Raw genomic sequence first — 18,387 nt, 5'->3', positions numbered from 1 at the left:
TCTCTGTACATTAGATGGTGAAAGGGCCTATTCTAACTCCTACCCCAGATGCATCAATTTCAGACGCATAAATAGGATAGTCAGCATCCTGTAAAGTTGTCTAATAATCAGTCGTTGCTAAATCACAAAACGCATAACATAAAAAAAACAAACAATAATATCCTCATCTTTTTCACTCAACAAAATAGCAAATGTAGAGATAGGAAATATCGAGAATAATCTGACTCATGCCAAAACTCACTGCGGTTAATCATTCAGAATATCACTCTTTGAAAAATTGCTATATAAGTCCTTTTTTTCCATGAGTGACATAGTATTTTTATTTTATTATGGCTAAGAGGGGGTTAAGACTCCATGCTCCAGATGATACATGATGTCTGAGTCATTCCGGCTTGACTTGAGCAATACATTTAGAAAGAGGAACAGTTTTGGGGCCCACAGAACTAAAATGACAGGGACACTTGTGTCTGTATGTGTTTCTCTGCTCATTCATGTATATACATGTTTGCAATCGCCCCTATGTAATAGTCTTGAGTGCCATGAGACTCTTAGTCATCCGCAGTCAAACATATATAAGCTTTTTGTGTAATAATCCTGTTGATTGTTTGTGCAGACAGGCAGATTGCATGTGTTAACTCCAAATAAAATTCAGGAATTTTTTTCTTTTACGTGAGGATTCAGCACATGACAGGCAACCCATGAGACATCATCATAATATTGTATCATATGACTATATCAGTAAACATAAACATAGCTCAGTTTTATGTTAACCAACTCAAAGTGTTTTATAATACTTTATAATACTATAATACAAATGTTTTATTCCTCAAGAAACTAATCAGAGGAACTAACTAAAATGACCTATGTGATGACACAAGGCTCTGACCGGGTTATATACTGACACCATGTTAGCATTAGTAGCAAGTCTATGAAGCATAATGTTTTTCCTCAGTCGACAAGTAAGTATTTAGATGCTTCTTTTTCAATATAGCTTCAGCCTGAGTGGATTTGAGTTGAGTCTCATACAGCTTGTTAATCTATAAAACAATACAGATAAATCTTGAATGGTGTAGCGATATACTAGTTTTCTGTGAACCGTTTCAAGCTGTAGATTTATGGTTTAAAGTGTTCAGTGCTCTCGACTTGGATCAGTGTGTTTACTTGGATGTTCTGTTGAGTCAACATCTATTGTGACTTTTCCCGAGTAAACAGGACATTCAAAAAGGGGTTAAATGTATTTTATACGCTGAATTGATTGCATTGGGAAAACTTAAAGGGAAAGAAAGTGTGAAATGTGGGATAGGTGGCAGTGAATGGAGTTGTGATTTCATGATGCTGTAAAACGTCTGAGGGCTTCATCTTCAGTTACCTGCTGGCTTTCCTCAAAAGAGGAAGACCTTGTAGATTATCTGGTTGCCTTTAGGTATTAGGTATCTTTAGGTGTTGTATGTACAATTGTTTCCTTTCAAAAAGAATAGCTAAAACATATAGGTGTACAACTTTAGGAGTGGTGGCCTAGCCCAAAAAGCTTAGACTGGACTGTTGTGCTTTTTAAAGAACCAGTTTCGTCCTCTCTGACACTGTTACTTCTTTCACTGTCATGCAAACTTTACATCTGCTGTTGTTAGCAGGACGTGACATACGTACATGACAGGACATTTTTAAAATGTATAGCGAGACCAAAACTATAGCACTGTCATATCTTAATTTCCTGTTAGAATGTGCTGTATTTGGGCAAACCAGTTTTAACACACACAAGAATCTTGTCAAGTATCAAACCGGACTTGAGCAATTGTCTGGACGTCTGAAAGGAGTTTTTTATACAGTATACAGGTTTTCATGGGCCTTTTCCTTTTCGCTGCTGTACAGTGATCCAATGGTTTCACCAGCTTTTTTGTTACAGCATCAATCCCGCCAACTAACTGCTATATCTCATATGATGCTTATGTAGTAATGAGCAATAGCGTTCCTTGTACAGTATGTGTGTGATTTTTTTTTTCGCTCACATCCTACAGTGGTCATTGGTTAGTGTGTTAGTCTAGGTGTCTGTTAGTGCAGGTGTGACCACTTAGGCTGGACCCAGGGAGGAAGTATTGAACCTTACAGGAAGTCTGCTTTGTTAAGATAAAAAAATGAAGCCACCCTCAGGTCAACCTCCCCCACAACAAGTACATGGACATAAATTCAAACACACTTTACTGTTTGATGTGGCTAATTTTGCACACCAAAACCACAGAGATAAATATCAGAGAATTTTGTATGTGCATTTTGTTTGCAAGTCTCTGCTGTAAAGCTGAAGTTAAAGAATGGGAAAAAAGACTTATGAATAAATGCACATATTTACGTATTGCTCAGCTATTCAGCGAAGCATTCATGAGGTCAGGCTCTGATGTTAACTGAGAAAGCCTGTCTCACAATATTTGTTCTAGTTTATTCCAAAAGCGTTTGATAGGGTTAAGGTTAGGGTTCTGTTCAGGGCAAGTCGAATTTTTCCACACCAAACCTACTGGACTTCCCGTGTACTGGAGCATAGTGATGCTGGAATAGAAAAGGGCCTTCCACAAACTCTTCCCAAAAAGTCGCATACATAGCATTTTCAAAAATGTCTTTGTATGCTGAAGTATCAAAACTTCCCTTCACTGGATGTAAGGGGCTATCCCAAACCATGAAAAACAGCCTCATCTGTTATCTCACTACCACCAAACTTTACATTTGGCAAGACCCAGAGAAGCATGATTTGTCAATTCACGCAATACATTTACACTGCTCCAGAGTCCAGCTTTATACCACTCCAGCCAACATGTGCTGGTGTGAGACCTGCATTATATATATATAACATGTTTATAAATGCAGATAGTGTGGCTACAGGTGCTTAATTTTCTGTGGCATTGAAACTAATTGAATCACCTCAATTCCGTAAATAAGAAGTGCATCTCAAATATACAATATATATATATTTTAGGGAGTATCTTATTCATGAATGCACTGCTCTTTTCAAATGGGCAAATCCCTTTTAGTTATATTTGCTGTATGATGAATTAAGTTAAATGATGAATTAGAACTATTAGCTACTAAATAATTGCTACAAAGGTTGCACCAAAATTAAACTAGTCATGAAAACACCAACAGCTTTAACAGTTATGCGTGAAATGTAGACAGCATTTAAAAAAAATGTTTGTCTTGTGATTACATTTGTATCACTCACATGAAATCATGCACTGCAGTGCAGAACCGAACGATAATGGTTGACTATGTATATGCGTGTTTATAAATATCTATAAATAGTTATTTGACCAGAATCCGCTGGTGAATTGTTCGTTCTGAAGTCAAAGTTAAGAGGAAAATGAGGAATTGGGAATAAGAAGTGAGAGGGTTGGATGTTCCCCTGCTGGCCTGGTCCGAGGCCTGGTTTGTGTCATTGTGAAAGAAAAGGAGGCCACCAAAACCTCCTCTTACTTGCAGACAGGAAATAAAGGCTACTCTGTGGCAGGTCCACTGCATAGTGTTAGAAATCTTACATTCCCAACAGGTGCTCCCTTTTTCGAGAACATTTTTAGAGATCTGAGAGTTTGTGTTCCTATAGCCATCCACACCCACAACACATAAAAAATTGACCCTGTATAGCGCAGGAGGTTTGATATGTTTACTTTCAAATTCTGTTAAATTTAGCAAGGCCAGGCCCAAAAAACAAATACCCTCAGAAATTGAAAGCTCATATTGTGGCAGTAATTAAAAAGAAAACAAAAAGGCTGAGAAAAATCTAAAGAAGAACCTCAAAGTGCTAGACTGCATGCAGAATTAGAGAAGTTTCAAGTTCCCCAAAGAATTCTGTGATTTAAAAGTCTTTCCTTGAAATTTCTATGCAATTGGACCTAAATCAATAAAGAAGTAGTTGCCAAAATCTAAAAAGTTTTTACTTATTGTCTTTATTTTTTACATTTTTACATTGAAAGGAGAAGAATAGAAGAAATGTTTTTCCTTTATTACCTTATGAACACAATAATATATTAAAGAAAACATATTTTGGCGGAAGCTGTTATCCAAAGTGCTTATAATGTTATACATCATCTTATATACGTTTTGATTTTATAACGTATAAATATAAATGACATTACACACTAAATTACCTTAATTAGAAACTGAAGTTTAAAAGTTGAAAGTAAACTTTCAGTCTCCCACATTTAAAAAAAATCCCAAATGAAGCTAATCACTTATAGGCAGTGGGGGAAAAGATTTATAAAACAAGAAGTTAAGCATTATAACACCTTATATTATTACTGAACTTGAATCAAAAAGTTGTGAAGCGTACTGTTTGATCAAAGTGATGCATCTCATAACGGATTTTGATACAGCCTTTCGATGTCAACATGAGCATGTGGACATCAATCTGGTGAAACTTCAGGCAAGGCAGGTCATTATTTAACAACATGCACTTTTGCAATCCACCACACGGCTTCCTGTTTTTCTTAATATTACTGTGTAGTCATAAGAACAGATCAGGCTGAACTGGTCTGCCCTGCGTGAGAGAAAATGGTCTCGGGGGTCATCCTGGTCTTTCAAACCTTTTACATTTCATGTGGCAGCATTTTCTTACCATTGTGAATATTGTTGCTATACATTGAATATTGCTATACATTGTGCACAACGTATAGCACAGCTTCCACAATACTTGCACAGCGAGGGAAAATCTCACCCATTATAGATTATAGAGTCTTAAACCAACATTTTAGAATTATTCCCCTAAAAGGCTCAATAATTATTAAGATATTGTAATGAATTTTTGTTGTGGATGTCACAGCAGATTTTTAACTAGCAATGTTTAGTTAAAAAGCTTGTTTAAAAAATGAAACGGTTGACAGTGTTCCTTTGGTTAGCTGCTAAAATGTAAGAAAATATGACACAAGCATAAAAATGTACATACGCAGGACAGCAGACAGATGTGTGAATGTGTTATTAACACCCCATGGTGCAGTATGAGTGCTGCACACAACAGTGTTTCCTGCACTACTGGTCTTTATTATTATGCCTTTACTCACACACATCTTCTGAAATCTACTGGAAGCCCAGCCTGTCATGCGTTTAAAAAAGATTTCCGATCACTAGCTGGTTTTCTAAATGAGAATTAAATCTGAACAGGCCTCTCAAAGACGTTCTACGACTGAAGCTTGAACTAAGATGCAGTAGCTGCTTTTGGAGCAAAGTCTGAGGCTTGATGATCATTGGATTCAACTTCAAACACACCTGCTTGGAAGTTGATTAAGGTTGGAGCTAAACTGTGCAGAGCTGTAGCCCTGGAGGAACTGAGCTTGAGAACAATGTCTAATTCCAGCATTGGATTTTACCAACAGATACATGTTCCTGGATCAACATCAGTGTCATTCATCTATCCATTTATTCTCATAGTTAGGTTTAGATGAAGGGATATGGTCAAGACATTTTTTTAATTTAAATGTTTATCTAGGGTCAACAAAATCAGGACATGATTACGGGCAATTCCTGCAAAGGCAAAAAACCTCCATAACAAGACTGGGCCACCTCCATGTTTGACTATATTAGGTGGCCTTAATTACTATGTTCTTGCAGCAAAATATAAGTGCTCATATTGCATTGCAACATCAGAGAATTTACATTGTAAATCCAAAGGAGTTGTCTAGTTAATAAGTGTAACACATTTACACTTTGCACACTTGTACTTTCATTTACTCGTACGTTCATTAAAAGTGTTGTTACCAGTTGTTACACATTTGTACTTACATGTATCATTCAGTGGGTTGTTACATATGTGTAGTTACATAAACATTAAAGCTGTAGAAAATATGTACCAATGTGTACTTACACTGTAGTTACATACACATACACATCTATTAAGTACATAGGTATTAGGGACAGTTAATACAAAGTGGGACCAAGTATTCCTTTTCTACGGCATTTATGACAGCTCTTGTATTTAGCACATTCATGGGCAATTACAGTCTACAGGTGGCATGCAATAAATTGTTATTAAACAGTTACACATTATATATATATATATATATATATATATATATATATATATATATATATATATATATATATATATATATATATATATATATATATATAGGGTTGGACAATGAAACTGAAATGCCTGGTTTTAGACCACAATAATTCATTAATATGATGTAGGACCTCCTTTTGTGGCCAATACAGCATCAATTTATCTTGGGAATGACAGATAAAAGTCCTGCACAGTGGCCATTTTGAGGCATTCTTCTTGCAGAGTAGTGAACAGGTCACTACGTGATGCTGGTGGAGAAAAACGTTTCCTGCCTCACTCCTCCAAAACATGTCCACCTTCACTTTTATGTTCATCAAACCACTCTGTCACCAGTCTTGCTGTGTGTATTGGTGCATTATCATCCTGATACACCGCATCGCCTTCAAGGTACAATGTTTTAGCCATTGGGTGCACAGGATCCTCAAGAATGGATCGGTAGTCCTTTGGCAGTGACGTCCCCATCTAGCACAAGTACTGGGTCTAGGGAATGCCATGATATTGCAGCCCAAACCATCACTGATCCACCCCCATGCTTTACTCTGGGTGGTACCCTTCTTTGGGGCTTCTCTACTTTGTAACTAGCAGACCGGCCATGTTTAATTCTGCAGTGAGTTGGGCATCTATGGTTTTTTTTTTGGATACAATCCGGGTTAGTACCCGAACATCCCTTTCAGACAGCTTCCTCTTGCATACACAGTTATTCCTGTTGGATGTGGTTCATCCTTCTTGGTGGTATGAAGACATTACCCTGGATACCGGGGCTCTTGATACATCACAAAGACTTGCTGTCTGGGTTACAGATGTGACATTTTGTCCTCTTTTGAACTCTATGTCACCCATAATGTTGTGTGCATTTAATTTTTTTAAGCACAACTGTGCTATTACTCTGTGCTGATTAAACCTTCACACTCTGCTCTTACTGGTGGAATGTACAATAAATGAAGATTGGCCACCAGGCTGGTCAAATTTAGCCATGAAATCTGAATTAAATCATTAATCAAACCTTTACAACCTTTACAGTCTTTACACATTAGGTTTGTTTTATATATGTAGCAAGGAGTCTGTACAAAACACAGAGATCTGCTTTCATCATCATCCAGTCTGTCTGGAATGACATGAAGAAACACAACAAACTTAATCCAACATCTTCAAGATGCTTTAAGAAACTACCGGCAAAACTACAGTTTTAGGCACTTGCGTAAGAATGCTGTAAAAATGCTGTCAAAAATAATATCATAAATAGATTTTCTTTATCAGTTAACTTAACCATTAAGATTCTGCACAGAATTCAAACCACTGAGATCAAAAGTTCATTCTTCTCTCAAGAGATCATGTATTGTACATTGCGTATATGCAAATAACATAAGTTGTTAAGGTAGTTATGCTTCTAGACGTCTGCTTCACTCAGTAACTTTGTTAAGGCCTCTAAAGGTCCTCATCAAGCCATTCACTTGCGTTTTACAGGAACTGAATCTGACAGAAGCCTCCTACTTCTGCTTTTTTTTCTCTGATACCCAGAGTGGGTTGCTTTATTTGTGTGGGTCTGTGTGAGGGTGTTGTTTTAAAACAACAGGTTTGGTTAAAGTCAAGACATGCAAGACCTTTACCAACTAACAACAAACTCAAACAAATGGTGAGATTGTCACTCAGCAGAAGGGACTGGTAATCTACGAATGATAACACTGTGCTCTTTTTGCTGACTCTGAAACCATTTGCACCATTTCTCAGTTTAATTGCTGTATTTAAAATTAAGCGAAGTAGATATTTCTATAAGAGTTGCACACATGATATGTCTAGCAGTAAATGCAAAAATTTATTATATTGCGTTTTATAGGTCAGAATAGAAATCGACTGCTGAGAAGGATGCAAAAAAAAAAATCTCTTTATTCAGATCACTGAAATTGAGAAGTGAAATTTCTTTCACTTTCTACCTGCTTTTTTCAATCGGTAATATAATAAGGCCTTACATGAGCAAGTTTTCAGCAGACATAATAGTCTGTAAATGCATGAATATTCATTTTCTCATCTTCACATTATTCCAAACCTGTCTTTCTTTCTTTCTTTCTTTCTTCTGTGTAACACGAAGTTAGAACATCATGTAGGTTTTGAACAGTGTGAAAGTGGCTTTTCGTTTATGGGTAAACCAAAATACTATTACACACAAACTCCACTAGTCAAGTTAGCAGTTTTGAACGAGCAGCACTCTTTTAGGTTTTCAGTCGGTTACACTATGCCGGGAAGGGTGTACAGGTTTAAGCAAGACATTTGCAGCTTTCCCGCAGTTGCGCCATGCTAAGACTGGCAGGGAGAATGAAGCAAGAGCTAAAGGAGCTGACGTTGAGAGGATGAGGAAAGGCAGTGTGGGTGGAATAGTGCACTAGAGCTAAACATAGTCAAATGCCTCATAAACTAATGAAGAGCCAGCAACAGATTGGAGAATGAACCAGATTACATTTCTGTTATGTGGAGAAAAAAAAAAAGTCAATGTTGAAATATTTGTGGAGAATGCAAAGCTCGATCAGATCCAAATGAGTTTACATCCCCTCACACAAGAAAACATCCGTGGGGTTCGAATATAAAATTTGAGATTGCACTGTTTTCATCAAAAAAGCATATTCACGTATGCATTAAACATTTGTGCGCACCTCTTGAAATAGCGTTGGAGAAAATAGACTGCTGAAATAGCTGCGACACATGCAGTGTGTATTAATATATGAAGAAAACAGCGAAAGTCATCAGTTTTAGCCGGGTGTGCAGACAGCTGTGTGTCGCACCAGGGCCGCAGTAAGCTCTGTGGTTTGGACAGCTTGAATCGTGGTGAAACGAAGCAAATACAATACAAATACAGCCGTTTGAAAACATTGAAACTTTATTTAGAAGTATAGCAATACGCTGATTCCCAAAAGTGTTCGGTAAGATATAAAAAAAAGTTTTAGCAATTAGCGTTTATATCTGGAAATACAAAAAGACCTACTACAATATTATACAGTTGCATAAATAAAAAATAATGGTACTTTGCAGGAACAAAAACGTTTCAAACCATTTTTTTCTTTTCTTTTCTTTTTTTTTAGACATATGTGACCTTTTTAACTGCAAAACACAAAGATGAGTGATGATGATTGTGAAGCGCTTAAAGTTCTATACTTTTAGTTCATATAAATCTTATCATGCTTCTGAAGCCATATGCTCACTTTGTTTGGAAATCGGACCAGAAATGAATACATTAAGCATTCTAGTCTTGTACTGGCCATTCAATCTGATGTGCATGCAAGAACTTCTTGCACACTCAACACCAAACAAGATGATGGCAGCGAAAAAAAAGTTATTTGTTCTCTGCTATCCAGAGTCAGTTTTATGAATTTTAATGTTTGAAAGTGAGAAAGAAAAAACTGTTTTAAGCAAAAATGAATTATTAAACTAAAGTTATATGTTTCAGAAGCCAGTCAGCATTAATCTGCACTTTACAGTTAACTATCCCTGACCAACAATGAACAATTATTACTGCATTTTTTATTAGGTTAATGTTAATTAATCAATCAATTAATTAATTAAGTGATATTTATGTAAATGTGTCTTAAATACTGCAAACTTTCATGTTAGCTATACCTGGATGTTATATTAATTTGTAAAGCATTTATTTAATTACTCAGTTCAGTTGATCAATTTATTTGTCAGAAACCTGACAAAAGTTAAATCTTGGACCGAAGTCAGCAAAAAAAGTCCAGGATGAACATGTTTGCATCTAGACAAGGATTGACAATTTCTCATCTTTAAGGACATACACTTTATATTTAGAGGCAAGTTATGGTAAAACATATAATTGGATAATTCATATTACAATTAAGTTATGGGTTTAGAAGTTATATAATTTTTTCCCAATCTATTTTTTTTTTTTATGAATAACCCCTATAATAACTGTAAACAAATCAGTAATAAATCAGTTGGGATCACCTTGAAAAAGTAGAAAGAGATATATATATAAATTATAATGTATAATTTTTTATAATGTCATAAAAATATATATATATATATATATATATATATATATATATATATATATATATATATATATATATATATATATATATTTTTTTTTTTTTTTTTTTTTTTTATAACAAGCTACCCTAATGAAAGTAAATTAATGTCAGTAAATTAATCATACAGACTGTACTCAAAGGGCGATTATTTTTTTTTTTTACCATGCAATCTGCTTGACTGTTATGTGTGCTTTTACATTTAATAGGGCCAAAGCTGTCTTTTGCTGTTCAAAAGTATCCTGTATATAGAATGAAGAAGCAAACACTAAAGATAAACAAACACCGAGATAAAAGCAAAAAAGTACAATCTTGTTATGTATATGTATATATATATATATATATATATAGGTTTTATCTTTATCTTCATGCTGCAGCTTAGCTTTGTGATAAGTCAGACATGAGATAGTAGATGAGGAGACTAAATGGCATTTCAAACATTATACTATATGCAGTCACTGAACATTTTTAATCATGTCAAAGCATTCACTGCAGTCTAGCTCAACAGCCTATGTATGGAACTTTCTCTTCTGTAAGTGATTGTAATATGTAACAATAATGTTAACTGTATGACCAGGAGAAAGGCATACAGAAAGTCCGAGACAGGTGGAAAATTTGATAAAGATAGAAGATGTTTCATCATTATCATTCAGGATGGTGTATCTCTTTGCCCAGCATGTACTGATGCAGATAGGAAATGCAATACCATCAGCCGTCTTATCTGTTAGGAGGTCCTCTGTCTGCAGCCGTGATGAGATTGAAGCCCAGACGCCAAGATGTGAAAAGTAGTGTATTTATGAATTTGTTCATTTAATTTGAACTGTATTGTGTAGATTTCATTTTTTATTTGTGATATAACTGTCCTCAGATTTGTTTTATTCACTCATGGTTTCCCCTCACAAAAATCATCTAAAATAGGAAAGCCTTTTAATTAGTCTGTAAAGTTTGTAAAGTTTGTTCATAAAACATTACGTTTCCGAAAATGGCATCCTGCATTAAGAACAAGCAGCATGGAGGTGGACAGGAAGAAGAGCGGTCAGCTGAGCTGTCTCCGATTGGCCATTGGGGGAGGTGACACTTTACGCCTATTCTAACTGCAAAGATAAAATCCCCACCTGCCATTACCCTAAAATCAGGAACCTCCAGCGAAGACGCGCACACTTACCCACACACCCCAAAAATAAAGAAGTAACAGACAGAAACTCTGTCCCTTTTCTACGGCCACTGCCAGGGTAGGTTGCCCTCTGCAGCGTATCTCTGCTCGGCTTCTTTTTTGGGCCTTTGGATACCTTTGAGGCCCCCCGGGTGATAAGGTGCGCGAGTTAGATCATTCGAGTTTCATTTGGTAAGAGGAAATTTAGCAGAGTTGAGCAATGGTACGGGGACAGTTTTGAAAGCCCTTGAGAAAGCATCAGAGTTGCAGATTGAGTGTCAGGCGGCGAGGAACCCATGCTGCATCCGTACAGAATGGAGGGGTACATCATCCCACAAGTGAGTATTTTTTATTCTCTAAATGGTCCTAATACGATGCCGTCGCTGTTAACAGGTGCATACACGATGCACGTTTTCTAATATTGCTGTCAGCGTGTCAAACGACACTGCGAGGACTTGCCATCGTCGACATACTAGCAACCGAAAGAACAGCTGGATCTTTTTTTCTTTTTGTAATGTTTGTGTTTGACATCCGTCAGTCTTTTATGTCTTTAGTGTGATTTGTAATCGCTTTTAATGAATTTAAAACAGTTAGTGTCAAGATGCATATATACTGTTGTTCCAACCTCTTCAAAACCCCGGTCCGTTGAGATTCAACTACTCGTACTGGACCTAAACATCTTCGTAGATGAGTAGTGGATCAGACGGGAGAATTTGACAGCTTAATTCATTCATTTGGGTTTGGATATTACAAAATACTAATCAATAAATGCCTATAATCATAGCTGATGCGTAGTGGTATGTTTGATTAAAAAAAAAGTTTTCTCCAAAGTGTATAATGATCATAATTTCTACATAGAAAGAAGAGAGTAGAGAGAGAGTAACCTGGACTGGCTGGATGTCACAGACACCATCTGTACAAAAAGATTACTGGGCAGTTTTAACCAAAGATGTGAGGCTTTTTCTATATGGTACAGTGCATTATCATTTTGTTATTTGCTCCAGTCATTCAAACTGGTCACCCTTTGTCTCTTATCTATTTGCTTAGCAGCAAACAGAGGAAATGTTTGAGTCAGAGATGTATCGAGCACCAATGGAGTATCAGTATATCACAGACGACAGTCAGAATGGTGAGTTTGTGTTTTATCTGGTATTCCCTGTAATTGAAAATGATAAGACATCCACACAGTCGAAAAGGTGGTATGTGAGTTTTATTTAACTCAGAAAATCGAATAACTTTCCGCAAATGGCTTCTGTTAATTGATGACAGAAAAATGCAACTAAATTATTATTCAAAGTTAGGCTTCGCTTTTGCCCATTCACTTCCCAGTGTCATTATTATAAATAGGTAAGTGATACCAAAATAAAAGTCATTCAAAAATAATCAATCAAATGATGGTAAAACCCCTTAAATCAGATTTTATATAACAAAAGTGTACCAATAAATTTAGAAACCATCAATTAATTTAACTGGATAAACGTAACAACCTATTTCTCATTAACCCCACACAATGTTTTTTTTATTTATTTAATTTTATTTAGTTTTTCCCTTCTTCACTTCAGTTAAGTGCTTTGACTAAATGGGCTGCATTTTTTTGAAGACTCCTTCTTATATATAATCAGTTTCACAGATATTACCGACCCCCTGGAAATAAAACACACTGTTATAACACCTAAAGAGGCCCATGTAAACAGCATCTCGTTATATTAAGCTAACGGATTAAAATCACACCCAGGGGCAGCTGGGACTGAACTGTAAGGGGACGTTAGGAGAGCGAGCGAGTGGAACCGGGCGAGTGACCTAGCACAAAGCAGGAAACAGATGCCTCTTTCTGACAGGCAAGAAAACTACAGACGTAGAACGACTAATATCCCCAAGGGCTTCTGTCCAAAATGAGACAATATGGCAATTTAGTTATGTAGGCGTCTGAAAAGCATGTTAAACAGGAGCAGCAGTTTCTGACTTTGAGGCTGAGGCTGACTTACTGCTTTTCGTTACTGTATAGGACTGTGAGAGTCATACAGTTTATGGTGACCTTTGTGTCATTTAGTCAGACATCTATGTGCTGATTTTCGAAGAAGTTCAATGACAGGGAAACCGAAAACAGTTCTGAGTTTCGTTATACAGCAGTAAAAAAGTGCTGTGTAAATTTTCCTTTTATTTTTGACTTGTTAAGCAATTTACGTAACAGCTTTTTCTGTTCGCTGGAGTAATGTACACATATGTTTCCCCAGAAAATTCAATGAACGCAACATCGTGACTTAAAACGTTTTACGATCTCTTGTTTTACATTTCCTGAAATCAGATTGCTTTCGGCGAGGATATGTGGAGAATGACTGAAAACGAAAACACATTTAAGTGACGATTCACAAAATGAGACTACGAATGAAAAAAATCTAAATGTTAAATACAGAAAAAAACGACGATCTTGAGCCTATTCAAAAATTGCAAAGGAAATGGTGGTGTGAACAGGAAATAAGACACTCATAGTCCCAGGGCTTATAGTGAGAAAGTAAATGTAATTTCTTGTCTGCAATTGAATAGACGGACAGAATAACGTGACATGGTTGTTTTCTCAGTTGCTGATACTAGCTTAAGCACAAAGAGCATGTGACGTATTGTCATATTACCTTATGCTAGTTAAAAGATGCTTTCTGCTGACCCTCCGTCTCAACTTCACTGTCCTTGTCTAGATCACGCTTGGGATTATAATATACATCATGTCCATCAGGTGGATTTTGAGAACCTGCCGGAAAGCCACTTCACAGAGCTTCAAAGCGTACAGCCACTACATGCATCGAATGTGCATCGCTTCCCAGACGTTGAGTCGGGCCATTTTATTGACCCAGGCCTGACCGGGCATCACCTCACTCTGCCCCCTCCACAGGTGAGACCCACATCACTTTCATGCCTTTAACTTTCACGCGTACAAGTTCCGGTCACATTATTAAGTAAAGAGAATAACCATTTTGTTGAACACAGTGCAGTGGACATTTGAGAACAGAGAAATCGTGCTTGCGTTTCTATAAAACTGGGTTCAGTAACTTTTGGCGAAATTTGTCTAGCGCTTTGTGACACAAGTAGGTGTTGATGCTGGTTTGAAGGTTGTCGAAAGCATCTGTGCCCAAGCTATTGCTCAACTAAACCTTATCCTGACCAAAACTCAACACTGTCACCGTAACTGCAGTCTGCACACTCATCAACTGCCATTACACAGAACGGCCCCACTTACACAAACAAAACCACTCTGTATTGTGACACTAGCATACAAGCGCACAAATGTTACAGCTTGCAGACAGTTACAAGAGGACTTTGCGCACACACAAAGGACGCGCGATGTTCGCATTTAGATAGAAATTATAAGGCATTTTAAACATTTATTAGTTTGTTGGTTTACTGCTTTAATAGTAGTTAATTAGAAAATAGCCACATTCTAGAAAACTGCTTTGAAAAATAAACAAGGTCTGTTTGCTTGACCTTTTGGTTTAGTTTTCGCTGATATTTGAACAAAAAGAGGATATATGTGTGTATTGACTGCTCTGTGGGAAATCAAAGAGGACTTGAAAGAGATCGTTTAAGATCTCTTTTGCATAACAGAGTAATTGATTTCCCTTCCCTTGGTTGGCGTTCTTCTTGAAGGCAGACTCTAACCATAAAGGCTATCGCAAAAGAAAGCTTTTCCTTTGTAGACGTCCTTGTAGAAGGAAGCAGAGACCCATCCACGTCAGACTTGATATACTGCCTGTCATACGGGCTCAGACTCATAGAAAGGTGCACAATACTTATAATAAAAATATAATAAAAAGCTAATTTTATTATATCTTTACAAATAGCCTAGTAATTTTGATGGTTTTGAAAAAAGTCTCTCAAGGCTGCATTTATTTATTCAAAACTAAAAGATTTTTTATTGTGAAGCATCATTACAATTTTAAATAACCATTTTATGTTTTATTATGCTTTTAAATGTTATTTATTTCTACGATGGCAAAGCTGAATTTTAGGACGATTCCAAGGTCCAGACGATTTCTACCGCGGGGGAGGCACCGTAAATATTGTAAACCTTGATTGCTGCCACTACTAAATCCATAATAAATTGCATGCGATAAACAATGCGATCTCTTTCATACAGTGTAAACTTTTTTCTTATTATTATTACTTTCTTGTGTGACAAATGCCAAGCGACCGCATTTTTAATGCTAAGCCACAACAATAACTGTTAGTTTAGGCGGTAACTGTAGTTACCATGGTGATTTCTAAAGGGGCTGTTCTTTAAATTCAGCGGCAGTTATTCTGTAGATTAGTAATTTACACCTCAAACCCTAAGCAGTGACAGCTTTTTTTTGCATTTAAGCCTTGTATGTACAAATATAACTATCAGAGAAGAGCAATGTTGCTTTCTTGTCTGAGTAGATGAGTATCACTTTATCACACTGAAAAGTGTTAACTGCAGATATAAGTATTATATAGGCCACATTCTAAAACCAGGCATGCCTTTAAGGGCCTACGTGCAAAATAAGGGTGTAACAAATCCATAGTAAAATTATGTATTTTTTATTTGTTTTTGTTTTTTTATTCTGTGACTTTATTTCAAATTCCAGTGTTCGCTATTAACAAAGCTTATGACCTTTTTCTTAGTAAACTCCTAATTTGCTTCTCATTAAGAGTTATAAAAGGTAGTTGTTATATTTAGGTATTGGGTAAGATTGGTGATATAGAATCATATGCGTTTTATAAGTGCAAATAAACAGCCTGTATGTTAATAATAAACAGCTAGTTAATGCCAACAATTGATCTTTATACTAAAGTCTTACTAGAATTTCAAAATTGTATGACTATCATGTGTTTGTGAAGACACTTTCCTCAAGTCATCAGACTTTTCAACCGTCGTGTCACAAGAAATTGCTACCCCAGCACTGTGTGTGCAATCGCATGAGACCGCTGTATGAGGCTCATCACATTTTTACAGTCAAGTGGTTTAACTGAAAAAAGTGAGTGTTTTATTTTTTTTTAAAATACATTTCTTAATAATGTTATTTATTCTTTTATGACACCCCCCACCCCACACTCCTATATTGGCAATATATAAAAATGTAAAGTTCCTCTTTTTTTAAAGTTGAACAAGGCTAAAATCTCCTGATGACACATTTCAAACCACCTGATTGCACAGACATGGTTTCCTCACATATAGAGAATTCCCCCATTAAAATAAGGATTCTGAAGTGTTTCTTGCCGTATAGAGTTTGCGTTTGCTATATTCCTCTTACTTAACGGATGATGTACTAGTAATGTTTTGCCAGGATGTACTTCATCTCTGGATGAGCAACATATTGACTCCTGGCCAACAGCGTGTCTTTAGAATAGTTCAATTTAATCAGTTGACTCTAATTGGAACCTTTATTTTTTGTCTGTCCGCTCTCTGAAAATTATGTCTGATAATTCATGTCTTCCCAGATGACGTATTTGCCGCGGCCATCTGTGTGCTACCCTCACAGTGTACAGCCATCTCCTCTCCAGCGCAGCTCAGATGATGATGACCCTGGAAGTCGCAGTCCTCCATTAGAGGTGTCCGACGAGGAGTGTATGAGAGACCACATCACATCAACAACGGGAGGAGAGCATGGTAAGGACCAATCTCCGCTCGTAAGGACACAACCATAACGATTTGTGGATAAGCGAAGCAAACCTGTTGACTGCTCTTTTAGAATCTAGATGTAGGTGTTCATTTCCTTTGTTTTTCAAGGTAACAAGAAGAAAATTCGCTTGTATCAGTTCCTGCTGGACCTTCTGCGAAATGGTGACATGAAGGACAGCATCTGGTGGGTTGACCGAGAAAAAGGAACATTCCAGTTCTCTTCCAAGCACAAAGAGGCTTTAGCGCACCGCTGGGGCGTACAGAAGGGAAACCGCAAGAAGATGACCTACCAGAAGATGGCAAGGGCGCTGAGAAACTATGGCAAGACGGGAGAAGTCAGGAAGATCAAGAAAAAACTCACCTACCAGTTCAGTGGAGAGGTACTTGGGAAGAGCCACACGGAAAGGAAGATTTACATGTAAACACATGCATAAAAAAGGCAAGAAAGAGGGAGAAAAAGACTCGGAGAAAAAAAAGAGAGAACCTTTTCCTTTGTGAAAATGGACCGGAACCCTTACCATAGTTATGAACTTATGGTTTGAAAGTCGACGATTATATTTTTAATTCATTTTTTTATTATTCACCTTTGCATTAAGTAACTTTAAGTTCTTTAAATTTCAGTAGCTTTTGTGACGCAGGACCAACATTAACACGTCTGTACAGTGTGTATATATATGGGGAGAAACACATTTGAAGAGCAGATACATTGACCAAAGTGGGTAGTTTTTATAAATTAGACATAAAGCTATTCTTGAGTTAAAGACAGTTGCAAACTTCACCACCACGCATGATGGAAAAAAAAATCACAAAAATACAAAAAGCAGAAGTGAAAACCAATGACACAGGCTCAAACAGCACGGAAAACTCTGTCACGTCTGGGTAACACACACACACACACACACACACACACACGGAGTCTGTGCTCATATTTGTACTGTCTTTTTCTCAACATAACATTCCATCGTAAGAAAATGAAAAATCTTCACAGAACCATGAGGAATAAACATTAATTGTCAATAGAAAACAAGTGAGTTTGCTGTACACTGTTTGTTTAAAAGTTTTTTTTTTTATCATATTTCAGGGTAATTTCACAGCAGTGTAATGACTCATTGCAATTGTTTAAATATAACCTTAAAAATAACAAGAACCCGAGCATAAGAGCTGTGGGGAAATCTGAGTGAACAGAACAGACGCAATGCATAAAAAATATTTCAAATGACCTTTGGACAAGGATTGACAAAAATGTTCAATGTATTTACACTGATGGATCTATCATTCCAAGTGGAGGCATAATTTATTATCCATTTAATACAAAACTTGGATTAATGACTTGGATTGAATTTAAAACCAAGTCAGCGTACAGTTGCTCCCAAAGGAATCTTAACTGTATTTTTAACCAAACACATGAAATTTCAGGCCAAAATACCTTCATCAGACGTCATTAGGATCAACAGTATGCCAATTTTGCTTTAAACTTAATCTGATTTCATCCTTTTCTATTGAAAATGTTTAATTCTATTAAAAAATGCTT

At 36.6% G+C, this 18,387-nt stretch overlaps 1 protein-coding gene across 5 annotated transcripts; it reads left to right on the top strand.

The window, feature by feature from the left end:
- Window positions 1-10,508: 10,508 nt before the first annotated feature.
- On the top strand, window positions 10,509-17,875 carry LOC122349445 (transcription factor PU.1-like). 5 transcript variants are annotated; one of them, XM_043245486.1, is made up of 6 exons: window positions 10,509-11,562; window positions 12,083-12,175; window positions 12,272-12,353; window positions 13,918-14,111; window positions 16,676-16,844; window positions 16,965-17,875. In XM_043245486.1, the coding sequence occupies exons 1-6, from the start codon at window positions 11,521-11,523 to the stop codon at window positions 17,276-17,278; spliced, it is 894 nt and encodes a 297-aa protein (XP_043101421.1). In that variant the 5' UTR covers window positions 10,509-11,520; the 3' UTR covers window positions 17,279-17,875. The 5 variants fall into 5 exon arrangements, with proteins under 5 accessions (XP_043101421.1, XP_043101422.1, XP_043101425.1 ...); XM_043245487.1 differs by having other exon boundaries at window positions 10,512-11,562; window positions 12,275-12,353; XM_043245490.1 differs by lacking the exon at window positions 12,083-12,175 and having other exon boundaries at window positions 10,512-11,562; window positions 12,275-12,353; window positions 13,956-14,111.
- Window positions 17,876-18,387: the final 512 nt, after the last annotated feature.

Source organism: Puntigrus tetrazona, chromosome 7 (assembly GCF_018831695.1).
Source record: "Puntigrus tetrazona isolate hp1 chromosome 7, ASM1883169v1, whole genome shotgun sequence".
Classification (NCBI taxonomy): domain Eukaryota; kingdom Metazoa; phylum Chordata; class Actinopteri; order Cypriniformes; family Cyprinidae; genus Puntigrus; species Puntigrus tetrazona.
The sequence above is the reverse complement of the archived record's forward strand: the minus strand, read 5'-3'. Positions and strand labels throughout refer to the sequence as shown.

Coding starts and splice junctions, on each gene's coding strand:
- LOC122349445 (XM_043245486.1), top strand. CDS start 11,521: ATGCTGCATCCGTACAGAATGGAGGGGTACATCATCCCACAA. Junction 12,354..13,917: donor CACAGACGACAGTCAGAATG/GTGAGTTTGTGT, acceptor GTCCTTGTCTAG/ATCACGCTTGGGATTATAAT. Junction 16,845..16,964: donor AACAACGGGAGGAGAGCATG/GTAAGGACCAAT, acceptor TTGTTTTTCAAG/GTAACAAGAAGAAAATTCGC.